General features: G+C 42.3%; 1 protein-coding gene across 8 annotated transcripts in view; it reads left to right on the top strand.

Moving 5' to 3' along the window:
• MLLT10 (MLLT10 histone lysine methyltransferase DOT1L cofactor) overlaps nt 1-27718 on the top strand; it is a 145032-nt gene that overhangs the window by 57600 nt on the left and 59714 nt on the right. For all 8 annotated transcript variants that reach the window (XM_069959044.1, XM_069959045.1, XM_069959046.1 and 5 more), the window contains 2 exons: nt 294-387; nt 24954-25049. In XM_069959044.1, the coding sequence (XP_069815145.1) occupies nt 294-387; nt 24954-25049 (190 nt within the window). The remainder of the gene's footprint in view (nt 1-293; nt 388-24953; nt 25050-27718) is intronic.

The following is a 27718-nucleotide window of genomic DNA, read 5'->3' on the forward strand; positions in this document are numbered from 1 at the left end:
GTGGCACATAGCCCGCGAGGCCCCGCCCACATATACCAATCCGCAGGTGATAAAAACGACTTTTTACCAGAACAAACACCGTGAGGTGTGATATAAAATAATTAACAAAAGCTGTAACATTTACCCTTTACACCTGTGGAGAGCAGTCAAAATGCAAAAATGGGGTGACAGTGACACTTTAACTTGATGAGTCCTACAAGTATAACTATGTTAGTTGAGATGAAAAAAAAACCCTTAAATCACCTTGAATATTTTCTGTACACAGTCTTACGGATTGTCTTTTCTTGTTTCAGCGCACAGTTTGCCGGACTTCTATGTGAAGAGGAGGGCAATGGAGCAGACAATGTGCAGTACTGTGGTTACTGTAAATACCACTATAGTAAATTGGTAAGGACTCTGCAGTATGTTTATGGCTGACATTTTGTCTATGGTGTTAGTATTGGCCAAGTGTGACACAGGAGTAGCGGCCACTGCTCTATATTATAATGTGCTCACCAGCAGGGCAAAGGATGCTATAGGGCAGGGATGGAGAACCTTTGGCCCTCTAGCTGTTGCAAAACTACCATTCCCATCATGCCTGGACAGCCAAAGCCTTCGGCTTTGGCTGTCCAGGCATGATGGGAATGGTAGTTTTGCAACAGCTGGAGGGCCAAATGCTATAAGGGGATGAAAAAGGTAACTTTTTGGCATGGCAGATCTTGTGCGTTTTCTTCGGGGGGTGCAGGCATTGTCATCGTAGCTGAAGTCTGATCACTGTTCCTTTGCGTCCACCTACCTCTTTTGGGAGATGCAGGTTAATATTGTTTCTTTCTAGGTTGACTGGAGGTGATTTATCAATTTAAAAAAAAAAAAAGAAAAAAAAAAGGGAGATATACTTACCAACCTTGGTCCCCAGCAGCTCATGTTGTGACGCCATCCGGTCCCGCACACATCCCACTGCTTCCCAGACAAACTCTCTGGAAAGTGCAGTGACTGCTCGATTGGTCAGTAACTGACTGAGGCAGGGCACAGCTGCAACAAGTGATTGGCTGAGGGCAGTGAGCTGTCGCTGCTAGAAAGATACTCTTAACATAATTGGTGTGCGGTTCATCTAGGGTATATTCGACAAAACATGGTTTTATTCCGGTGTGTGCTGCAGGGAAAGAGGCCGGAACTACTTATCTGGGCAATATCTGGGACGTTACTAGTCACGGCTCTCTGCCTGTCAGCGCGCTCTGGAGGGATGGCTGACAGACTAATTATCTGGTAGGTGCCTGGGCCTGTCAGCCATCCCTTCAGAGTGAGCTGACAGGCCCAGGCACCGCCCAGATGATTAGTTCAGGACTCTCTCCCAGCAACGCGCTTCTAACGGGCCTGTTTGCCTGTCAATCATTCCTCCAGAGTGTGCTGACTGGCAGAGGGCCGTGACTGATAACGTCCCAGACACCGCCCAGATGATAATAGTCCCGGCCTCTCTCCCTGCAGCGTATCCCAGAATAAAACATTGCTTTGTCTGATATAAACCCTAGGAGGACGGCACACAAAGTATGATAAGAAAACCCTTTAGCAGCTCTATTAGCAGCGTTATATCCGTTGTAGTAATTATTGGTACCCATTAAAATGGGGGGGGGGGGGGGGGGCGTGGTGCTGAGACCCCTGCCAATCGCTAGGGACAGGTGCATTCTGCATTGCACGCGCTGCCTCTTCATCTCCGCTCCAAACTGCTCATTCAAGCCTATGGTTATAATTGAAGCCTATGGAACTTTTGGTAGACTGAAGTGCCGGAGGTTCCCTCGGCTTCCATTATAATTCCGTCGTCTGCTACTTACAGCAGTTATAGCGGGGATGAAGAGGAAGAGCCCCCTTCATCGGACCCTCACCGTTACATTTCCCTATGACTTGCCAGAAGTTTGTTTAAATGATGGGGGAGATTTATCAAACATGGTGTAAAGTGAAACTGGCTCAGTTGCCCCTAGCAACCAATCAGATTCCACCTTTCATTCCTCACAGACTTTGGAAAATGAAAGGTGGAATCTGAGTGGTTGCTAGGGGCAACTGAGCCAGTCCCACTTTACACCATGTTTGATAAATCTCCCCCGATAAGTACCCTTTAAAAAGTTTATGTAGATATGTTATCCTAACAATAAGTGACATACCGTGTGGTCAACTCTTCTATAATGCATCTGCTGGAATAAGTTAAATATACTTTGCAGAAGTGATTCAAGCCGTTGGGTAAAATCTTGTTCCTGTATTAACAGGGAAGCAATGCTTATTATCTGAAGTCTTCTATGCAAAAAATTTTTTCTTGTAAATACTTTGGGTGTTAGTGTCTCCCCTCTTCCATGTAATGGATTTTAGCCTGTCTGTCATGTCTCTCCCTATAAAGTCTTGTATTTCCCCATAAAAAAAAAACTATTCTGGAGCAACTTCTCGAATTGTGGTCTGATCCTCTGTTACTTATTTGGGAAGCTTATGAACGACGGGACAGCAATACCTGGGTGTGTCCCAGGGGTGTAACACCAAAACATTTCACAGCCCTGACCTTGTCGTCACTGTGACCAAATAACATCACATGACACTGAACAAGGGTCAGATTTGTGATCTCACAGCCCATGATGTTTGCGGAGCGGCATATTCCTATGGAATGTTTCCCTGTAATAACCATGTTAATGCCGGAATGTATAATCCATTTACAGGCATATTATTTACAGTGTAATCTCGGCAGAGTCGGGAAGTATGGAACACATTTAGACAAAAGGCTCTTTACGCATATCATGAACTAATGTTTGGTGGAATAAACTGCTTTACTACTCAATTGGCTGAATTCCTGCATTGTTCACTATTCATTTCCTTTGCCAAGGGCCATTTTATATATATATTTGCTTTTAAATTGCAAAAGTAAAGCTAGAGCATTTGTAATGTATTTCTTGGAATTGGCGATCAAATGTCTGTGTAACCCTGGAATGGAAAGGCTTAGGATTGATTACCAATCTGAGCGGCCGCTCCTTTTTCCCCTGCTTCCTTGATAGTTTGGAGGCGACCCTTTATGTGTGCTGAATATGTATTTGCCTAATACAGTCTTAGGCTGATTAGAGGAGAAATCCAGCCTCCGGGGGGGGGGGGGGGGGTCATAAAAAAGGCAAGGATCGCCGCTACGGAACCCCTATCATTCCCTGGCTGATCGACTGGCTGCTTAGCCAGTCAGTGACTGTGGCAGTAGGCCGCTCCAGTCACTGGCTGAGTGGGCTGTCCATCAGCCAGGACGTCATCACAACTCAGGAAAAATGCCTTCCTGCGGGGGTCCCTGGGCCGGTCAAGCAGTGCATTGTGGGCACGGGGTGAGGTAGCGATGCTTTATTGTTACTCTCTCCCCTGCTGGCTCTTATAAGTTAGATGAGGCCGGACTTCTCCTTTAATTCCTTCCATATAGGAAATAGCAGGCTTGTATGCAGTAAGTATTGAAACAGCAAACATTAAAGTGTCACTATCGTAAAATATTTTTTTTGCAGGAATCAATATTCCAGGCGATTTTAAGAAACTTTGTAATTGGGTTTATTAGCCGAAAAATGCATTTTTATCATGAAAAAGCAGTTTGAAGCTCTCCCCCCTGTCTTCATGGTTCTCCTATGGAGAGAGCTAAATAAAAGACCAAAACAGGACAACAAAGAGTTAATCTACAAATACCTCACCCTCTATCTCCTCTGACAGTCAGCATTGACCTCTCTGACCTCTGACTACAGCTGTCACCCACCTCTGTGTTGTGTAATCCTCTGTTATTTGCTTTCTGCTGTCGGCTAACTCCCTCCTCCCCCTCCCCTCTCCCTAGAACAGACAGGGTACGTCTGATGCAACAAGTCACAATTTCCTGATATTTTGCATTGAATGGAAAAGAGGAAGGAGGGGGGACCTGGGAAAAGGTTTTTTAAATGCAGATAATGGCATATTTGGCTAATAAACCTAATTACAAAGTTTCTTAAAATCGCCTGGACTATTGATTTCTGCAAAAAAAACAAAAAACAAAACGACAGTGACTCTTTAAGGTTAGTTTGTACATTACGAATACGTTCATTTTTGTCTGAACCTTAATGCTCAGCATTTGATTGCCGGTAGTTGAAGAAGTTGGCATTCATTGGTTATCCCATTGCATTGGTGCCTGTCATGGGATAGTATGTTTTTAGGAAGCCAGTTCTTGATGTTTCCTAAGCTGGAGAAATGGGAAGCATAAAGATCTAAGTGACTTTTATAAGAGCCAAATCATAGTGGCTAGAAGACCCAGTCATATTATCTAAAAAACAGCAGGTCCTGTAGGACGTCACCATTATACAGGGGTTAGGATATACCAAAGTGGTCCAAGGAAGACCAACAGGTGAACCTAGGACAGGGTCAAGGCTTATCAGAGTGCATGGAAATAGAAGGCTAGGCTGGTTGGTCCGATCCCACAGAAGACCTACTGTAGAACGAATTGCTGAAAAGTTACTATGATATAAAGATGCAAGAATACAATGCAGGGAATAGCAACTTGCCTAGTATAGGGCCATATAGATGCAGACCTGTCAGAACGCCCTTGCTGAGTCCTGTTCATCAAAAGCACCTACAATGGAGATGTATCATAATGAGCATGGAACATGGATGGCTGGTGTGAGTAACTTACCCAAGAGATGGCACCAGGATGCACTATGGGAAGAAAACAAACCTTGCATCTTACAATGTTTTTGTGACATGTACCACCTACTTAACCATTGCACAAACCAAAATCTCACTTTCATGGCAAGGGGCGAACCCCCAACATTAGTGGCCTCTTTCAGTGGGATAATGAACCGACCATTTAAAATAAAAAAAAATAAAAAATTCAGGAAGAGATTAAGGTAGTGACTTGATTTCCCCAATTTCAGTCTGAATGAGCATCTGTAGGGTGTCCTAGGAAAAACAAGTCCAATCCTTAGAGGCCCAATGTTGCAATCTTTTAGGTCCATGCTTTTTTTTTTTTTTTTAAATGAACAGACATTATTGAGAGAATCAAAAATGACAATAGGAACATGAAGCACCATAAAATTCACTGGAGTGAAAAAGTCAGTAATAGTCCCATGAGGACAGTGAATTTACATAAGCAAAAATGAGCGTGCGCACTTTTCCCCATAGAATTGATAGGCTTTTAGTTAGGAAACGTTCACAATTTGCTATGCTTATTATGAAACTATGACAAATTTTTAGAATTTTTAGCATTGTTCACAGTAATATTTGCTTCGTCCTCTCTCGACTGGCTCGGAGGACTCGCTTATAGAGTTCTGTATTATAACTTGGTGTTGCTGTCAGTTAAAGAGGATTTTAGGGAATTTTATGCATTTATACATGATTTTTATTACACCAGGACATTTAGGGTTGAAGCTGACCAAGGGGACCACCCATAGCTTGGTGAAATGCCTAGAGGTTTTCCAAACCTTAATATCCCATCCCTAAGGTATTATTGTTAGTGTGAGTGGACTGACTTACACATGGTGATTATCATGCAGTCAACCATTCGTAGGCTATCTGTTCCCGGTTATTGCCCCCATGTAAAAGGCTCGACAATCTCGACTGATCACATTTTTTTTCAGGCCTAAAGATAATTTTTTGGTGGGAATAGTGTTGATCAGATCAATCAAAATTTTCTTCTTTGGAAACGCTCTTTAAACCGGAACGTTCTGCATTTGACTTTCCGCAGCTACAGAAGACTGTTCGGAGAATGTTGCCGAACCCGAACATTTTGAAAGATCCGCTGGGCACTAGTTGGAGCCTATCTCCCCATGTAAACAGGAGGTGTGCTGCCAAAATTTATGGACACTAAGTACCTTATAAGCGTTCAATAGTTCACGGACGACCCCATGGCCGTATAATGGTTCCTTCAACCAGTGCTGATCGACTTGTAGTTGATCAGTGTTGGTAAATGGGCAGAGAAAAGACCACCGGCACCATTTTAGTGACAGTAACCTCAAAGCTTTCCTGATTTTCTTCCTAGTACTATCCTTAAAACTTAATTATTTATGGGATAGCAATAGGGTAGATTTTTAGCAGAATAGGGTTTTTTTTCTTCTTTTTTTGCTTTATTTTGAAGGTAAAAGAATCTGCTCTTTTCATTCATCTGCATCCGCGATCATCCAAAAATCACTCCGACCCCTGAAAGTTAGAACGTCTAGATAATAATCGTGTTTGTTTTACTATTCTATCCTGTCTGTTAGATTTCTACATTAATGTTTGTGTACGTTGGGTCCAGAAGTGAGAGTCTTTGAGGTCACGCTTACTTACTCCATGTCTGATTGTTTCCGATCTCTTAACATTCCTCTTGACAATCTTCTGCTTTCTAATCTACTGGCCCATCACTTATAATTTTATATAACAGAGGAGCCTCTGATAACTCGTATATAGAATAGAGAGAGATTTTATCTTGAGTTTGAAGGCTCCCATTATGAATTGAGGAAGAATAGAATACTGATGTATTGTAGAACTTTTTTTTTTTTTTTTTTTTTTTTTTTACCTTTTCTGTTCTGGTTTGGAGGTACTTTTAAAAAAAAATAATAATTTTTTTTTTATATAAAAGGAACTGCCACTGCTCTAGGACTACAGACTCCACCCAGTACACAGTATTTGTTGTTTTATATTTATTCTATATATATATATTTTTTTTTAAAACAGACGTGAATGCAGCCAAGTTGTAATACCACACATAACCATTGCAGCCATGTTTTTCTAACCCTGGATAATCCCTTTAGGCCTAGTTCACACAACGTTAACATAAGGGTGAAATATGGCTGTATTTGGATACATACGGCCTGAAATAATGAACATGTTCATTATGTCAGGCCTTATTTATCCAAATACAAATGTATTTTACCCTTATTTTCATGTTGTAAAAACTAGGACTTAAAGAGCTGAAAAACATGTCCGCTTTTGTCCTCAGTTTGGTTGTGGTTCTGCACCTCAGTTCCATTGCAATGAATTGAGCTGTAATACCACATATAACCTAAGCACAGGGGTGGTGCTGTTTTTTCAAGAAAGTAGCTGTGTTTTTTCTAACCCTGGATGACCCATAGAAGCATAAAATTGATGCTCTGGACAACCCCTTTTAGGGTGCGTTCACACGTACAGGATCTGCAGCAGATTTGCTTTGAATCTGCAGCTTCAAATCTGCTCCAGATCTGCTGCAGATCCTGTACATGTGAACAGACACTTAATATGTGTTGTAATGTACCTGTAATGCCATCTGTGTAGATGGTGCAGGACCTTGGCATGTTGCTATGTGAGTGAGTGCATTCTCAGTCTCATTGTCCTTGCTGTAAAGGGTATGGTTCCGCTTCTACAGTACCTCTTTTCCCTCTAGTATATAGTACCAACATTATTTTTTATACAGGTACTTATTACTCTTTTTTTTTTTTATAACTGTGTTTTTTATAGAGAAAAGGCAGACTGGATTTTAGTAGATCATTTGATCAAAGTTTAAGTGATTCTTCCTCTCACTCTCAGGATAAACATCATGAGAAGGAGAAAAAAGTAAGTTACTTGCTATTTCCACATGCATGGAACAAGCGCTCCATCATGACATCCCACCCTTGTCATCCGCTAGTCGAGCAGTTGCCCATGGTCTTGTCATTCGTAGTGATGTAAGCATGACCTAGCGTCTCATCCGTTTATCCTGTGCATGTGCTTCTAGTTTCTCATATCCACTTACTTATTCAGTGTCTACCTATTCACCTCTTGCCTTGGGGCCGTTCATTATTTAAAAAAAAAAAATAAAAATAAAATTTTTTTGCAGCACGCAGGGGACTAAGATATATGGTAAAAGGCAACCATGAAATGCCTTGTAAATGTTATATGCGCAACATTCTTCCAGCTATTCTTCCCAGGAGTAGCCGAAGATATACACTTTAAGGGAATGTGTCACTAAAATTTTCTTTTACATTTACACGTAGCGATGTTCGGTCAGCAGCTAATGATTATAGGTCCATACCTAAAGATACGATCAGCTGATCATCGCTGTCATTGGCTGATCGTTTTCTCTATTACATGGATCCATAATCTGATTCAGCTGATTACCGCTCTTAGTAATAGGGCCCTAACTTGAGCATCCTTGAGTTGGACCATTCACCATTTGAATGCTGTCTTAAGGTGGGTTCACACTGAGGAATTCTCGCGGATAAATTCCGACGAATTCCGTTGCTAGAACGCGCTCACCGCCTTTCCGCTGGCTCCATAGACACCATACTATGGGCCGGCTGATTCCGCTATCCGCCCGTGCATAGAATGGTGTCTATGGCACGAGCTGAGAGGCGCACGTCCGTGACCGCGTAGAGGCAACGGAATTCGGCGGAGTTTATCCGCGAGAATTCCGTAGTCTGAACCCACCCTAACAGAGAATTTCCGGCGGATTCTGTAGCTAGTACCTGTTCACGGCCGTACGCCTTTCCGCCGGCTCCATAGACACCATTTTATGGGCAGGCGGATTCCGCATTCCGCCGATAGCATTGACACGTCAATTCTTTCGGCAAAATGCGTAATCCGCCCGTGCACAGAATGGTGTCTATGACATGGGCGGAGAGGCGCACGGCCATAACCAGGTACGAGCTACGGATTCCTTTGGAAATTCTCCACTCGGGCACACGGAGCAAAAGTGTCGGATATTCTCCACCGCGGAATGCCGACAGCCTCCCTGTCATAATGACAGTCTATGGGAGGCTTGCGCTCCTCCTTTCTCCATGCTGAAGAATGAACATGGAATTCTCCGCTGCGGAATTCCGTCACTTTTGCTCCGTGTACACGGAACCTATGGCTGTATCCATGTTTTCCCCCACCCCTTATGGCTGCATCCAATGTCTTCAGCCACCGGTAATCAAATGCCGAACAATCGGACTCGAGCATGCTTGATCATCAATAGTGCTTGTGTACCCTCCCCAGACTCGAAATTACGTGTCACATGTAACCTATCATAAAACACGATATTAATTCAATATTCTGCTTCCCCCGCTGTGCTAATAGCATTAGGATGTACGTCTACCTCTATGCTGGCTCTTGTGGTTATCCCCTAAGCTGTGAAGCAGATCCCGCTCACAGGGCAAAGCACACCAATTGTTTCTAATCTAGCGATGGTAGCTGTTAATGGCTGCTATCACAGACCCGCGCAACGCGTGCTAGGACGGGGGTGTCGGTAATCTCCTAAAATGATGAGGTGACTGTAATGAAGTGTGACGTCTCCGCCATAAGAGAAGCAAGCGCTGATTAGTGTGAACATTGACTATGTGCCAAACCTATTAATATTGAATATGGAATGGTCTACTACCCCCACCTACAATGTGTTCTCAGTGAGGAAGTAGCACGTCCATGTCGTCTGATCAGAGCCCTCACCTCTTCCTTTACACTTGGCTGCTACTCATGGAATGTGTTAGCTAATCTGCGCACAATTAAACTACATCTGTCAACTAGCAGACAACTTTTACAATGACGAAATATTCATGAGAATGCAGATCCTCCTTCTGGAGACCGCAGCCGGGCCTGATGTTCCTCACACTGCCATGACTTAAAGGGGATGTGTCATAATGTTAAACAAGTTATTTATTTATTTATTTATTTATTTATTTTTACAAATTTTTCCTAATTTTATACCTGAAATCATTCTGGCCACTAAGCCTAATAATAAGCGGACACTTCCTGTTCTGTAATAAAAACAAACAAAAAAAAAACCTCCTCCTCCTAAACACAGGCAGGATTATAGTTTCTCTTTTGTGTACACTTATCCTTAAAGGGGTTATCTATAGAGATGAGCGAACCTGGAGCATGCTCGAGTCGATCCGAACCCGAACTTTCGGCATTTGATTAGCAGTAGCTGCTGAACGTGGATAAAGCCCTAAGGCTATGTGGAAATCCTGGATATAGTCATTGGCTGTATCCATGTTTTCCAGACAACCTTAGAGCTCTATCCAAGTTTAGCAGCCCCAGCTAATCAAATACCAAACGTTCGGGTTCGGATGGACTCGAACCCGAACCCGGTTCGCTTATCTCTAGTTCTCTAGGATTAGAAAAAGCTCTGCTATTTTCTTGCAAAAACGGCACTACCCCTCTCCTCAGGTTATGTGTGGTATTACATTTCAGATCACTTCAATGGAACTAAACGGCAAAACTCGCACCCAAACTAAAGAGCGGACAGGTGCTGTTTCTGGAAGAAAGCATACATGTTTTTCTAAGCCTGGATAACCCTTTTTAATACTTATATTTTTTTGTACAATAATGGACACTGAGGGGAAACTCAACAAATCTTTTGTCTCCTGTATAATCAGCAATATTTGGTGCCATTATTTTATAGCATAAAAATGCAAATATTAATGCAAATGTGAGCCCAGTCATAGAGCTGGGCAAAAATTATTATTTTTTTTTTAATTATTATTATTTTTTAAATTGTCACTTTACCTTTAATATTATCTGACACGGTTGCATTTTCTTCTGCTCCCTATTTCACAGTTTGTGAAACATTGCACCTTGTCTGGCATTAATCGTATGTTGCATTTGGTGTCACCAGAAATGTCTCTTAACTAAATGCATAGGGTGATATTACAGTAGAAAAGTGGACGGCTTCATTATAGGGAATGTGTAAAGTTATGTAAATGTGTGAATATATCACCTGGTATAACACCTATAGGCTGCTCCATGTAACATACATCCTCAGCTAAATGTGTATGTATGTGGGTGAACTGAATTCCCCATTTAAGTTAGGGAAATTAAATACTTAGAAAATGGAAGGACTTTTACAAGACTAAATCTGATTCATTAGATTCAAGTTCTTGACACTAAAGGTCCCCATACACTTTATACTTTTGTTGGCCATACACATTGCTCGTGGCAGGTTCTGCCGTCAGTATAAGGCTCTCCCAAAAGTCCACCAACAAATCACGTTGGTTGAGATAGGTCAGACGTGATGGAAAATCACTGCTTGACTCCTTTGTTCTCAGAAAGATAAGTTGCAACCAGAGTGGTCTGGATGTGGCTTCCCCTTCTCATAGAGAACACAGGAACACTTAGCCGCGCAGATTGTTCCTGTGTATGGGGAGGAGAGAACTGTCGGCCCACCTTTACTGTAGATCTGCTCGTCTCCCATTTGGACCGGTCTGATCACTATGTACACACATTTATGTGGTGTCCACTTTCATGTAGATGGGGAACATTACACCTGCCTGTAGTTTCCAGTAGGGAAATAAAGGAATGTCTTATCTTTTTGGAGAACTATCGTATTGTGTTTAACCCCTTCAAGACTGAGCCCATTGATTCACAGATGTCCGGGTCAAATTAATGCAATGTTCCTCTCCGCCTTCTAAGAGCCAAAGCGCTTTTATTTTTCCACCTACAGGGCTGGTTGAGGTGTCATTTTTTGTGCTATGATCTCTAGTTTTCATTAATATCATATTGGTGTAACAGAAAAATTTTGATCCCTTTTTTATCAATTATTTTCTGATCTATAATTTTTTAAAAATCAGCAATTTTTTTTTTCTTCCCCGTTTACGACGTTCACTGTGCACGAATAATAATAATAATAATAACTTTTAAACTTGCACAGCCCTGTGCCAAACTGCCGTGGCCTAGATTGTGTATGCATTAGGCTGGCACAACCTCTGTCCCTCCTCCCCGCCCTCTTCAACATTAGGAATGCTCCAGGCAGGTTGTCTCCTATTCATCACCTGTGTGAGCACGGCACATGGGCTGGATCATTAAGGCACCTGTGCAATTTTCACTGCAGAGGAATAGGAAAAATCCTGCCAGTGGCATTCCTAATGATGAGGAGGGTGGGGAGGAGGGACGGAGAGGCATTGCAAGGTTAGGGCACAGATACTCTAGGCCCTATCCGAAGGTGGTTTGGGGGGGACAGATTGTGGGTACAGAGTCGCTGTTTTTATTACACTTTTTTTTTTACTATAAAACATGCAATCTATTGATTGCATGTACTGATCTATGCTATGCCATAGCATAGCATAGATCAGTGTTATCGGCGATCTATGTATAGAGCCTGCTTGAGAGCAGACTCTGCATAGAACACCGATCCGACAGGACGGAGGTAAGTGACTTACCCCCACCCGTCGGTACAAGCTATCTGGCGGAGGTCCAAATCACTCAGTGACAGGAAATACTTTAAACACTGCGATAGCTATAGATTGTGGCTTTTAAGGGGTTAATGACAGAAAGCTGCGGGATTGCAGCTGCTTGTCATTATGCTGGGCTCCCGAGACACTAATGTGTGTGGGGCCGCTCTCACTGCAGTGCTTAGGCACACACTGCGGGAAGCTGCGGGGGGGGGGGGGATGGGGGGCGCTGCCCGGGTGATCACTGATCGTTCGGGCAGCCCATAGGATACAGCAGCGTCTGTTGCTGACACTCCTATTCAACGGAGCGACGGCAGCAGATCGCTGCTATATCAGTTGCTTGTTTTTCAACATGTTGAAAAACAAGCGACTGCAACGATCAGCCGACATGAACAATATCGGCTGATCGCTGCACTCTATTCCACGGGACGATTATCGTCCGTATCAGCCGATATCGGCCGAATACGGCCGATAATTGTTCTGTGGAATAGGGCCTTTAGTTTCTATGTGAACTCTGATGTGTCCAAATAGGAAATTTTAAATACACATCATGAACTGACGTGGGCATTATTAATGTGGCTTTCCCATTATTGAGAATGGGATTTTGAAAATCGGTATAAATAACCCAAATTTAAAAAAATTGCATTGTTTTTTAAAAAGTTCCCAAAAATATGTGAAATTTAGGTATATGTGAACATACCCTATCACCATCATATGTCAGACGAGACACCAGAATAAGCTAGGACTGGTGTAAGCTGTTACTTATCCCACCCTCCTCTTGAGACCACGATAAACCAGATTGGACTATGACCGCAGAACTCCATTGGGTCAAAGCATCGGCCTCCTCCAGGCCGCAAGAGGATAAGTCAATGGCACGTTCCCGGATAGGAGAAGTACAGACATGCGCTCCCAGATAGTTCATTGATATGGGAAACATCTGGCCCGGCTGTGGGGCGTCCAGGGGACCCTATTCATTATTCCAAGGAGCTCATCTCAATGAAGACGTCGGCCTCTCTTTGCTCATGTACAGAGATATGCTGAGCGGTCGCCGCCTGTCTGATAGGTCGGGCGGTAAACACACTAAAGGGATTCACACGGCGTGATTTTGATAATCTGTAAGTCCAATTTATTTAAAACCTATTACCTCCGTCTATCCCCCCCCCCCCACACACACACACCGTGCCGGAACCCTTCTCCGTTCTCATTAATTATATTGTTTAGCAATAAATCTAACTTACCGTAGCGAGGTGGAGTGCATGGCGGCCTCGGTTTCTTGAGCTTAGATCGATTCCTTGTTGGCATGTGTTTGCAGCAGTGCTGGCAGCCAGCCCCTCCATGGTGGCAGCATGCCATGCGTTTCACACGGAGTTTTAATCTTTTAATAAAAATATAAAGAGCATGACTAAATACTAATTTGCCTCCCCGCTGACTTGCAAGTCGTCTACCACTTTGATTTAGTTAGCTCAGTGGAGGAGCTTTATCCGAACGTAGAGGCGCTCGCTCTCAGCTGTGAGGCTCAGTGCGAAATGTACAGTAAAATACATTTCATTTATAGCACAAAATAGGGGGCAACTTAAAATGTCACCATTTAGCTTCTTAATACGTGTTTTACAGGAGGCCAGGCGCAGACCACAGAGCACTTGAGAAAGCGGCAGGCCTACGCTTCATTATTGCCTGCACAAGAGCCATTAATGGCCCTAAAAGCTTGTATTTTTATAGCTGGCATAGTCAATAAAGTTATTTCTGACCAAGATTATTATTTTTTTTTTTAATCACCTTATCAATTAAAAAAGAAAAAATTAAAGGGGTACTCCAGCAATTATTATTTTTTTTTTTATTATTATTATTTTTTAAATATCAAATGGTGTCAGAAAGTTATATAGATTTGTAATGTACTTCTATTTGAAAATCTCAAGTCTTTCTATACTTATCAGTTGCTGTATGTCCTACAGGAAATGTTTTCTTTTCAGTCTGACACAGTGCTCTCTGCTGCCACCTTTGTCCAAAACAGGAACTATCCAGAGCAGTAGTAAATCCCCATATAAAACCTCTCCTGCTCGGGACAATTCCTGTCATGGACAGAGGTGGCAGCAGGGAGCAATGTGTCAGACTCAAAATAATACACCACTTTCTTTAGGACATACAGCAGCTGATAAGTATGGGAAGACTTGAGATTTTTTAAATGGAAGTAAATTATAAATCTATATAACTTTCTAAAACCAGTTGATTTGAAAGAAAAAGATTTTTTGCTGAATAACCCCTTTAATCTCTCTTAATCCCATCAATGACACTTCCAACATCATTCTTTAAAGGGGTTAACCAGGGTGAGAAAAACAGTGCCACCCTTAGGTCCTAAGGTTGCATGTGGTATTACAACTCCTCAAATCACTTCAGTGGAACTGAGCTGCAATTTCACACATGACCTGAGGACCACAGTGGGCTGTTTTGAGAAGAAAACTGCTTCATTTTTCTAACTCCGGAGAACCCCTTTCAGGAAACTTCTTTGGCACTGAAAACCCTTAGGGTGATATTACATGGGACGATTTTTCGCCGATAAACGATTGCAATGACGAACAATCTTAATCGTTCACCCTATTTCACAGGACGATGATCGTTACTTAGGTCAATCTTGCGCTCATCCTTTCCTGGCTGATAGACCAGGGAACGATTGAACGACGCGTTATTACACCGGACGATGTTCGAGCGATTTGTGAAGATCAACGATGAAAATAGGTCCAGATTCTATCAAACGATCAACAATTTCTCATTGGTCATTTAATCTTTGCCTGCTATTACACAAAAGGATTATTAGGGCCCTTAGGGTAGGCTGTCCGCTATCTGAAGGTGACCCTTAGAGATGAGCAAACTTTGAGTATGTTAGAGTTTGTCTAAACCTGAATGAAGCATAGGCCATGTTTTCCAGAACTTCCTAGGGCTGCATCCAACGTCTTCAGCCACCGATAATTAAATGCCGAGAGTTCGTCTTCGGAAAAACTTGCACATACTCAAAGTTTGCTCACCTCTATTGACTATATATCAAAAAAGGAAATCTGAGCATTTAGTCACATTTGTGTCCATGTAGTTCAGCAGCAGATGGACGGCCATTACGCTGCTGTCACAGTGTGCGGCTCCAAACCTCATAAATATTTATTGGCTACCATTTACCCATTAGACTGTCCTTTTTGTCCTCTGCTATGTCGGTATACATTGCTATTTTCTACCTTAAATGTTTTTTTTTTCCTATCCCCTGCTGAGTTGCTCCATACAGGGCAACCAGGGAGGGAAGTAAATATTTTTTTTCTTCTTTTAAACATTGAAGCCTATGAACGACCAATGCTACTTCGCCACCATATTGGGAAATTGTACATTTGAGAGCTACAGCAGGTTTAATTTTAATTTTATTGTTTTTCTCCCATTTAATTTTTTTTTTTTTTTAATTGTTCAACAACAAAACAACATATTAGTCACGGGGTAGGGGAAGGCAATGGGAGAGGGATGGGATATGCAGGGGAGCATGGCAAACAGTTACAAGAAATGGGTTCACCAACAAATAGTATAGTCTCAAGTCTCAAAATAGCAATGTGTAGAGACCTTGTCCAGTCCCCAACTTTGTACAAAATAATAAAAAAAAAAAAGCAAAAATTGGCAGCACACCCATCCCTCTGTTCACATAGTAGGATGCACGCTGCATGTGGCTTACGTACAGACAAAAAAAAAAGGAGAGTGCAACAGCAACCTACAGGTGCAAGTGCTTACCATTCAAACTCCCCCCCCCCCCCTCCCCCCCAGCGAACACACAATAAAAACCCGCTTTAGGGTATAAACCCACACACCGTATACACAGCGTATTTACTGCTGCGATACGCAGCGAATACGCAGCAAAAACGCAACAAATACGCAACAAAAACGCAGCAGATTAGATCTAAATAACTGAACTCAGCATTAAATCTTCACCATCAAACTGCTGCGTATTTGTTGCGTATTTGTTGCGTATTTGTTGCGTATACGGTGTGTGGGTTTGTACCCTTATAGGTAATAAAAAATGAGGATCTTGGCAAACTGTTTGTCACTATGTAAGGTGTCCTCAGAGACATGGTCCCTACTCTAGCATTCTCACACTAGCAATGGCCTCTCCTGGGCTAACAATAAGCCTACAACTAGGCAGATAGGAGCCAAATGTCTATTTATAGCACCCACAGGACATGGGTGGAGTGCAAGCCACCCCCCCCCCCCACATAGAACAGAAAAAAGCAGAAATTGGCAGCACCCCTATGCCTCAGTTCACACTGCAGGTTGCACGCTTCATATGGCTGAAATACAGACCAAAAAACAGAAAGTGCAACAGCAACCTACAGGTTTTTATCGTGAGTACGCCTGGGGTAGTATGTACGGTAAGCACTTACACCTGTAGGTTCGTACAGAATGTCAACGTAGTAAAGTTCCGAAGAGATTCTTCTTTGGCCGTTTTCTGGGGATGCAAACATAAATAAATATAAACCAATATTCTCCCTTTTAAATTTTGAATAAAAGTTCTTCTATATTTAAAGCATGTCACTTTAAAAAAGAAAAAAATTTGACACTTAAGAAAACAACAATTTAAAAACTTTTAAAGGGGAACTATCAGCAGGCTAGAATCTAACCTGCTCATAGCCCGAGGATGAAGTTATGTCTCTTATCTTCCTCCTTGGCATCATTCCCTTCCTCCTCACCGCCCCTTTAAATAGTTTGCTTTGGTCTGACCACCACTGATCACTAGATTGAGCTGGGAGAAGTGCATGGCTATATGCTTCACTTTCTGGCTTGCTTCTCTAGCACAGTCATGCCAAACTCTGGCCCGCGGGCCGTTATTTTTGGCCCACCACACGTTTCCATTGCTGTGTTAAATCTGGCCCTCCTGACGTTGCAGCAGATTTTAATATGGGTGGTCCGGATGGCCGCTCCGACTGCCCATATTATAATCTCATAGGCAGCAGGCTACTATATAAGAGACTATTGTAGGGACTGGCTTCTATATAAGACACTATTGGGGAGGGCTGGCTACTTTATAAGAGACTATTTTAGGGACTGGCTTCTACGTAAATGACTATTGGAAGGGCTGGCTACTATGTAAGAGACTAGTGGGAGGGCTGGCTACTATATAAGACACTATTGGGAGGGCTGGCTACTATATGGGTCATCTAGAACCCGGACCGATCAAAACTTTTGTTGTTTCTGTTTGATCAGAATTTACAACAAAGCTTTTACAAAAACGGACACGTTAGAAGTTTTGATCTGTGTCGATCTGTGTCTGTCTGTGTGTGTGTGTGTAGAAAAATAAAAGATGCGGGATATACACACTTGTCTCGTCCATGCCCATATAGACAGGCAGGCACAATACCTTAGTGTGAGTACACCCAGCAGACACGCACTATGTATCCTGTATGGTCTGTCTGCGGTCTGTGCTCATCCTGTGTTCTATGGAAATGCTTCATCTCTCAGTCAAATCTTCGGTCTAGGTAACACTGGACATTTGCTTAACAAACTCACAAATTTTGCTACAAACCGTCTAAGCTGCTTTGTGTATAAACCACCGACAGCGACATTAGTCAGGGGCGGAAGAGAGACTAAATCTATTGTGTTCCGGGGCAGACAGGTGCACAGATTCACCTAGTCCTAACACACAGGTGGCCATGTCTGCTCACATAACAACCCTACAGCCAGCCATAGGTATGACACTGCTGTCCCCGGCCCTATACACCTGACAGAACATCCTCAGAAAGGAAAATCCCAAATATCAGGAGAATAACCTTAGTCTTGGAGGATTCTCATGTTACGGTGTGAATAGAGTGAAGCTCTGGCAGTTTTAGTCCCTTGGCATGTGCCAGATGGGCGAGGGGCGCCATAGTAGCTACAGTCTTGGCTTCTATTTTTGATTGTTGATCCAGAGCCACCAGTAAATAACATATGTGTGTGTGTATATATATATATATATATATATATATATATATATATATATACACACACATATATAAAATTAATATAAATGCAAACAATTATATATGGAATAAATTGCTCCCTAAAGCTGAAGCTCTTTGATACCTAATTATCGTTGAGCGAATTTGCTGAACTGTTCGGGGTCGACAACATTCTCCGAGCCTGAACATTTGACTCCTGCTAACAACAGCCATGGATAAGTCTTATGGCTGGATCTATGTTCTCCAAGACTTCTTGGGGAGTCCCTAAGACTCCCTCAGATCTCCGCTGATCTGATTTTGTTCCAAGGAAATGTGAGGAAACCTCAGTGATGAAAAAAAAAAATCTGATTCCTTGTGTTGTCCTAATATGTCTCACTTTACTGCAAAGGCTCATTGTTTATATCCGTATACCTTTTTTTCTACGGTATAAGAAACATTAAGTATGCTTATTTTTAGTTTGGTTTTCTTCCCTCACAATGACACCCAACGGGCCGCTGTAAATCTTCACATAGCCTTCTATCTTGCCTTATTGTCTTGGATTCTTACAGAATCCTAAGCAGATAAAAGGTTCCACTATGACCAGTTTGATAAAACTCAGGGCCCATACTCCTCCTGGTCTCCTAACTGGTTCTGTTCTGACCAGGAACAGATGGCAACTGAAGTGGGAAAAGAGGCTTATGTAACAACCTGGAAGAATTTTACTGAACTTGTATCCCCTGGGCAAATCCAGGAGGTGGGTGGTCTGTACATCTACAAGTTTTATACTGATGTTACTTAACTTTTTTTTTTCAAATCGGTATATTTGCTGGGTGGCGGTGTTTTCTCCATTGCCTGCTACGACCTCGAAAGGGAAGTATCCTTCCTTTACAAACTACTTTACAACTGGTCAAGGGGATGGCATATCCTCACCGATCGGCTTCAGCGATGCGCCCCCTTCAGTTTTTTTTTTTTTCCTCCAGTTGTTTCCGACCACCCATTGTGCAGAAAACAATTGAGTGCGGCAGCAAAGCCACCACCCTGCACGGTGAATATATGGTGGCTGCAGTGGGGGGGAAAGACTGAGGTTAAAGGATTGTGGGGATCCCAGAGTTTGAACCCTTCAGTGTTCATAAAGTGATGGTGTGTGCTAGTCATATGCAATCACTTTTTTATATGGGAGTATGTCATTAATACAACAGACATACTGTATAAGACTTTTTTTTTTAGATTGTCCTTATAAAGGGATTGTCCAGGCTTAATAAAAACATGGCTGCTTTCTTCTAAAAACAGCACCTCTCCTGTCCTCAGTTTGGGTGCTGGTTTTACAGCTCAGTTCCATTGAAGTAAATGGAGCAATACCACACAGCCAGAGGACAGGGGTGGTGCTATTTTGCAAAAATTAAAAGTAGCTGTGTTTTTTCTAATCCCGGATAACCCCTTTAAGTGTTTCTATATTTTAGTAGTTGTGAATGATTTTTCTGGTTTACATGGCTGCCTGCTAGGGAGGGGATCCATAGAGTCAGTTTTGCACATAGGACCATGAGGGCGCAGGATCAGGTTCAGGTCTTTGTTTTACATGTTATTGAGCTTCTGAAATGTGGCAGCTTCTCTGATATATTGCGCAGATGGCAATCCATTATTTCTTGCCCTTCTTCCTGCAACTTCATTCACGTGGAACCTCAGGAAAATACAAACTGCTTCTATTGTGAGCGCCATTCCCCAAGGTACCCGGAGAAGATCATGTAGCTGCGCTTATCTGAAAAGGCCTGGTGATGTAAGGAGGGGAAAAAGCCTTCAGGCTGTTGCTTTAAAAATGGGTTTGCTCCGATTACCATTGAGGAAGAAATGCTTTTCCTCCAAATCTCCTCAAATGGATTATAAGGAAGCCATACCAAAGCGTCCTGTAAAGCAAGACTGTCTGCTATTGTGGAGCCGCTGCTCTGCTTCTCGTCACGGCAGTGATGCTGTCAGCCCCGAAGCAGTCACTTGTGTCTCTAGCGCGGTGCTCACGGGCCGATCCGTATCCGATACACACAGAATATTGTTAAATTTGCAGCTATATGGATTGGAGTCAGCCTAGGTTACCACCACTGTAGAGAGAGCTATTTACAAGTCGTCACATCCATCCTCCTCCTCATTTCTCTGGAAGTCAGTGAACCTATGAAATACTTGTATAAAGGGTCAGTAAACCCAAAGTCTATCGTATCTGTATTGGGTACGCTTGCCTCTAGAGATCCGCAGTGTCCTGGCACTTTGTCATACCCAACTTCTGCAAAAAATTGGAACACTTGGAAAGCAATTTTTTTTCAAGACTAATCGGATTTGTAGCTGATTTAGGTTTGGCATATTTTACTGTAGACCAGTGCCGTTCTTCGGCCAGCCGCGATCAGCAAGATTGGCACTCGCTTGCAGTGCCTTTAGATGGCACAGCTAATTGAGCGTCCGGGGTACACAAACAATCACTTTATCTCTCACGTGGCCATTTAAATCTATTGCTATCAGGCGCACAGCCCCTGTTTACGCATGGAGATGTGTGGCTGACGGCGATTGATTTTTATAGCCTGCACAAAAGATGGGATCAGCTGAGGATCGAGCGTTTTTCCTCTCCTCTGCTGATCACTGTCACTTTAACACTGGCTGATTATTAGTCAAAGAAACTTTTCTAGTCAATTATTAGCCTATGTAAAAGGGCCTTTACTTGTTTCCACTTACCTCCCATAAACTTCTGGCAAAAATTTTATTAAAGTATTGTATTTCCCCCCCAAAGTTATACAAATTACCAATTACACTTATTACTGGAAATTCTATTTCCCTGCTCTTACTACTGCATCAAGGCTTCACTTCCTGGATAACATGGTGATGTCACTTCCTGGATAACAAATGGTGATGTCACTTCCTGGATAACATGGTGATGTCACTTCCTGGATAACAAATGGTGATGTCACTTCCTGGATAACAAATGGTGATGTCACTTCCTGGATAACATGGTGATGTCACTTCCTGGATAATATGGTGATGTCACTTCCTGGATAACATGGTGATGTCGCGACCCGACTCCCAGAGCTGTGCGGGCTGTGGCTGCTGGAGAGGATAATGGCAGGGGGACACTGAGGGATACAGGGCACTGGAGGGACACTGAGCATCCCCCTGCCATCATCCTCTCCAGCAGCCACAGCCCGCACAGCCCCGGGAGTCAGGGCGTGACATCACCAGGTTATCCAGGAAGTGACATCACCATTTTATCCAGGAAGTGAAGCCTTGATGCAGTAGTAGGTGCAGGGAAAAAACACTTTATAAGCATTTGCCGTAATAAGTGTATATTGGTAATTTGTATAACTTTTGGGGGGGGGGGGGGGGGGCAATACAATACTTAAATAAAAATTTTTTGCCTGACTTCTCCTTTTACCTTCTTTTGACACAAAAGGAGTAACTTACTATATGGGCCCTATTAGATGACTGAGCTGCGGTATGAATCTCATATATCAGCGCTCATGTCCCATGTTACACTGGAGATCTGTGATCAATGAGCTGTGATTTTATTTATTTATTTATTTTTTGACTGGTCAAAACTACTTTTTGTCAGCTGATCATATTAAATAGGGCATTATTGGCCGGTTGAGCTCATAATCACCCCAATGTACTATGACTCTTAAGACTTGAATTTTTTTTTATTTGATTATGTTGCTTAGATGGTGCCAGCCTATGCTGCAGTGCTGTACAAATTGTTGCCCTTCACAGTAGTTCCTGTCCACAGTGGGGGTTAAAGTCTTTTCTCAGAACACACAACAAAGGCCCTGTTACAAGGGCCGATGCACACACTTAATAGGCGTCAGTCTTGTAGATAAACCTAGATCGACTTAAGACTATTGGCTACACCTACCTCTCACAATCTAGTGTGTATGGGGCCGCCCTGACCAACCACCGACAGATGACGTCGGTGGTGATAGGAGTCGACTTTGATGTAGAATCAAAATCAAAAATGTTCCCCTCCCCATAAGACAATACAGAAGCACTTGGCCGTCCCAAATGTTCATGTGTATCGGTAGGACGGAGGTGACAGGCGGGAGATATAACTGACGGCCAAGCACTCAGCCATCAGTTATTAAAGGTGTATAGAGACCTTTAGGGAGCCTATCACGCAGCTCCAACACTTTTCAGAACAGTTGCTGGTTGGCTTTATCCATGTTTTCCAGGCAACCTTGGGGCTGCTTCCAATTTCAACAGCCCCCCGTAATCAAATTCCGTCTTTTTCCGAGGAACATGAGCCTGCCCAAGGTTTGCTCATCTCTAGGCCTTGCGGGATGAAGTAGGAGCACCCAAATGAAACCACCAAACGTTTGTAGAACATACAAATGCAGAATTTGTCCTTTTTCATATTTAAAACCAGGACCCCAGTGCTGTGCGCCAACAAGACTAAAAACAGAGCCAACGTACTATCCAAAATGATGAACTCTAGATAACCATTGGCCGGTCCATTTTGCTTATCATGCCCATAACACTGGAAAAGGCACTAGTGCATACTTTTTACTGTTTTTGCCTTGTTTACACTTAGCAAGTGCACCACGTGGAATTTCCACTACATAAAGGATGACACGTGACATTTTCTGATCCAGAATCCCCTTTCACTTTTAAAGTAATCACTGATCTCCCCAATTCCAGTGCTCCAGGCTTCCTGCCAAGAGCTTTCGAGGCCGGGCACATAGTTTTCAGAATTCTTTTATACTGTTGCTATTCCATAACGTGTGGAGTTTTTAGTATAGTCCTCTTATTAATTCTTCAGGTCATTGTCCCTGAAGAGAATTATTGCTGTAGACTATTTACACCATGGTTATAACTAGGGCTGATGTATAGAATAAAAAAAAAAAGTAAAAACACCTCAAGCTAGAGAGGAGCCATGTGTGTCCTTTAAATAAGCGATGGTTAGAAGAGACATTTAATAGTCCCAGGAAACGTCTCCTGAGATCTCAAAGCCAAAAGGTCGCTAAACTATCAAAATTGCCCCTGATATTTAATAGGGTGGATTGTTTTTTTTTTTTCTTTCCAAAGTTGAAATAGTCCATCTGTCAGCATCGGGCTTTCCGTAGGGTGTTTTCTCTTCTTCTTTTGTTCTGATAAACATACCTCAGATATACCCAGATTTGCAGATGTTTTTGCAGATTCTAAATGTTTATTTATTTGCTTTTACAATTTTCGTAGTTAGATTTCTCCTTGAAATTTTTGTAAAAATAATTTTTTTCTGCTAAAAACGTATACCGGTTATAATTAGGGGAAAAAAATTAAAATTGTTTAATTTGGGGACAAACTTGAGGTACGTAGGCTTGGAGGAAAAAGCGTAAATAGGGATTGTTTAACCCTAGATCTTAGAAATTCTCTGCACCATTGACATAAATGAAGAAAGTAAAAAATCTCCTCCACAAATACTTTTTGCTGTTTATTATTACTTTTCTAAATGATTGTAAAAAGAAAATAAAATCTCCAGTTTAGATTTTTTGCATGTAACCAAAAAGAACAGAACCAATCGATGGCAGGAAAGGCAGCACAGGCAGATGTATAATAAACAGGATCCAAGAAAACATCATGTAGCAGGTAAAGGTAACGATTAAGTAACTCAGAACACAACCCGGCATTAAAAACTAGGAGAACAAAACACAAAGACACACATAAGGGAAGAGACACAAGGATAGGGTGGGGAAAGGGATAACGGATCAGCTATCCAATGCCAGGAGTTGTTCAGGTAGGTAGACAAGAACTCAGGCAATAAGCGTCCCAGGGGGACCACATCACGTCAAACAGAGGGAGCTGATTATTCAATGAGGCAGTAAGTCGCTCTAGTTTTCTAACATCCTTCACCCTAGCTAACAAGTCCTCGAAAGACGGGAGAGAAGTCCGCTTCCAGTGTCGGGGGATGAGCGACTTAGCAGCCGTCAGTATCTGCAGCATTAGTTACAACAATTGTTTGTTTTTTTAACCAGAAAAAAAATGCTGTAATTTGAACAGGTTGGGGGAGAATAGATAAATTAATTAAATTAAGGCCTGCCCCCATTTACTTGACTGGATTTACTAAGGATTACACCTATTACTTGGCCTTTCTGGTCCAATAATCGTTTGGTGTAATAGGTCATGTTAATGGTTTGTTTATACAGAGAGATTTATCTGACAGAGTTTTGAAGCCAAAGCCAGGAATGAATTTGAATAGAGGAGAAATTTTAATCTTTCCTTTATGACCTGTATCCTGGCTTTGGCTTCAAAAATCTGTCAGATAAATCTCAATAACAATAGTGATTGCTGCCTGTCGCACCGCGCAACAAGACCATGCCTTCTCCATGTCTTGCCATGCCCTTCAATGCCCGCCCATCAAGCCTAGCGGGGCTTTTGGCTGGCATGAAAAAGGTTAAAATCTGGCAAATGTTACTTACGTGTGTATCTAAATTTTGTAGAATATGATTTAAAGGGAGAGGCTGACAGCTAGAAAAGTTGTCCCAAACTTCTTACAGGACTACATAAGCAGTGAGATTATCCATATCTTCATTGAACTTGTCCAAGGCTGTGGCCGTGTACCCAATCCTTTACATAGAATCTTACCCGTTTTCTAAAATGAAATGCCAAAGTGTCAAACCTTTTATTTGTGCGAGTAGTAAATAACATGAATTAATTAAAAAAAATAAAAAAGCAGAAATCTTCAAAAATAATAATGGATTGCAGAAAAGTCCCTTTTGGTTTGAGGCAGATAGACATTACATGGCCAATGTGTACGTGTGTGTTTTAGGATTTCACAAATGACTCTGAACATGCGCTGGAGAGTCGTCGCCATCTTTGTTTTATGCTTACTTTTTTTTATCAGTAAGATAAGCCCTATGTGATTTTTCTTTATGACTAAAATTTGAAAAACTATGTTTTTTCTTTTTTTCTGTGAGAATGAATCCTGACCAATTTCTCTTATTCATTTCAGAAACATAAAGAGAAGGAAAAGCACAGACAGAAATCCAGAAAGCAAATGGAGCCCTTGGCATCATTAGTTCCCTCTCTGACTGTGACTACTGAGAAGGTGAGACCGCCGACACGCTCCAGGACGCTAATGAGACCCCGGCCCTTTGTAGCTGTGACATTTAGGCTCGGACAGGCGGTATACATGACACTAAGGCAGCGGCGTGCTGGCATTATAATGACGTTTTACCTTTATTTTTATCCTTTACATTCTATAATCCTTTACAATATTTTACCTACAGTAAATATTTGTTGAAGGTGATGAACCTGCAATTTAATTGTAATGACGTAAAATTTTAAAAACTAGAATTTTTAAAAAAATTTCTAGTTATGTCTCATTTCTTACATTCTGACGCAAGTGAGAGTTGGATTGCTACTAGAGATGAGCATGTTTGAGTCTGATCATTCGGTGGCTGACGAAGTTGAATGCAGCCCTAAGGCTGCCTGGAAAACATGGATACAGTCATAGGCCATAGACTTTTCCAGGACTGCCTGGAGCTGCATTAATTTTCTTTTTTTTTTTTTCTTCTTTTTTTTTTTCTTCTTGATCTACTTAATCGTCCTGCGGTAAGTTTATGCATTGGATCCTTTGTGCAGTTACTATTCCTTCCATATATTGGTGGCTGCTGTGCGTAGGTCGGACGGGTGGTGGGGTTACCATGCCCAGTCCGCTCTGATCTTACTATTCATACTTAGGGCAGGCTCAGAGGGGATGATGGTGAAAACGTGCTGCGTGTGCCATTCCCCATCTGCATGTGCATTGTGCCGAGTGGGGTGCCAGATTGTACCCTTAAAGGAGCAGTGTGTGTGTTACTTTTATATTTTGCAGCAAAGTATTCTTTCTGTTTTTTACATTTTTATACTGGTGATTTGAGGAACAAGGACAAAAAAGGGAGTATAGTTCTACATTAATATGTTGGTAGTAACCCTATTCTGCCCTGCTCCATACACAGGATCCTCTGCTTCCACTGACCCGTCTGGCTTGGTACATTTTTGTATTTCCTGTGAAATAACAATTCAGGAACTTCTTTATTACAGCTCTGTACTGTGCTGTGAATTTACAACCGTCTGACCGCTTACCCAGCCAATAGCTGGTAAGAACAACATGTTCTTAAATCGTCGTTCGCAAAAAATTCGCAGGTCGTTCCGTGTAAACAGTCGTTCACCGATTTAACCTATGTGTGAGATAGGCTAAAGCGATCGCAAAGCGATTTTTCCGTATGATATATCGTTCCGTCTAAACGCTGATCGTTATAAAAATAAAATCGTTACTTTGAAATCGTTAATCGTACGATCGGGCAAATTATTGCTCCTTGTAAACGCAGCATATGACTATCCAATCAAAGCTGACAGTGCCAGAAAGTGTTGGGACACGCCCCACTCTTGGCCATTTACATAGATACATTTCCAAGAGGAATAAGAGGAACGGCACATGACGTAACTATATGAAAAAATGCTCAAATGTTGTTTATTCATGGGAAATGCAAGGATTTCATGTAAGGCCACAGGTCCGTCATCAGCTAAGATGAGTGCAATTTAAGCATCCTCAAGTCCAGCCACCGAAAATGCCAAACGATTGAAGACGTTGGATGCAGCCCTAGCAAGTCTGGGAAAACATGGATACAACCATAGGCAGCGTCCAACTTCTTCAGCCACCGGTGTTCAAATGCTGAACGACTGGATTTGATGCTTGAGTTCTGCTCATCTGTAGTCATCAGTCCTAAAAGATGATCCAATAATAGATACAGTAGTCTGAGGAAGCGCGCGCATGTGCGTGAAACGGCTGTAACTGTTTGCTGCGTGTGGCGTCCCCCCACCTGCTCTGGCATGCTACATTTTAGTTTGTGTGTTTTATTAAATAAGCTTGCATCGAACGGTGAGTGCCCCCTGTTTCTTTTCTCTTCTTGAACTGTTAAAAGATGATCCCCCGCAAGCAATATAAATGGGCACTATAGGTGACATGCTGAGATAGACGACCACCTTCTGGAAGAGCCCGGAAGATTTTTTTTTTTTTTTTTTTAAATAAAAACAAAACCCAGTGTATGATCTTGGCTTAGAAATGCGCTGGGTGGTCAGTTATTAAGTGGCTTCTAAAGGAATAAAAAAAAAAAAACTCTGGTTTTCAGTGCTTTGCACACACCTGTGTCTGAAGACATAGGATCTCAGGAACATCTGCAGGCACAAAGGGTCGTATCAACATAAGGAACTGAAAACTAAAACCATCTCCGCTAGAGAGGGGCGGAATGTCTGTGAATGGGGCTAAACAAAATAATCTCACCGGTCAGAAGTCTTCATTGTTTGACCGCAGAGGTCACTGATGGTTTGTGCTGACATACCGGAGTGAGTGAGGAAGAGGAGAACGGTATGGAATGTGTATGTGTATACGCTGCATTCCTCCGTATAGGCTTGTCTGCCTCGCTCTACTATAACCCTGATGAGTATTGTACCGGACAGGTTACGTGTGTTCAACCAGACCTCACACTAACATATATATATCCCGAAACATGTCGGAGCAGATGACAACACTGAGGGGGTGCGTAGGGATGACAGATGGAGCGCTATCCGGTGCCGCACACTACAAAAGGTAACCGTGAATCTCACACATTCATTAACAATGTGGGGTTGCGGGGGAGGGACTTAATTATCACTACAAATCCCAGTCAGGGGCCACAAATCTATATCCTAACATATGGAGTACACCTTAGGGACCATATCATAGTTGAGGATGTC

The sequence above is a fragment of the Dendropsophus ebraccatus genome, chromosome 2 (genome assembly GCF_027789765.1).
Source record: "Dendropsophus ebraccatus isolate aDenEbr1 chromosome 2, aDenEbr1.pat, whole genome shotgun sequence".
Classification (NCBI taxonomy): domain Eukaryota; kingdom Metazoa; phylum Chordata; class Amphibia; order Anura; family Hylidae; genus Dendropsophus; species Dendropsophus ebraccatus.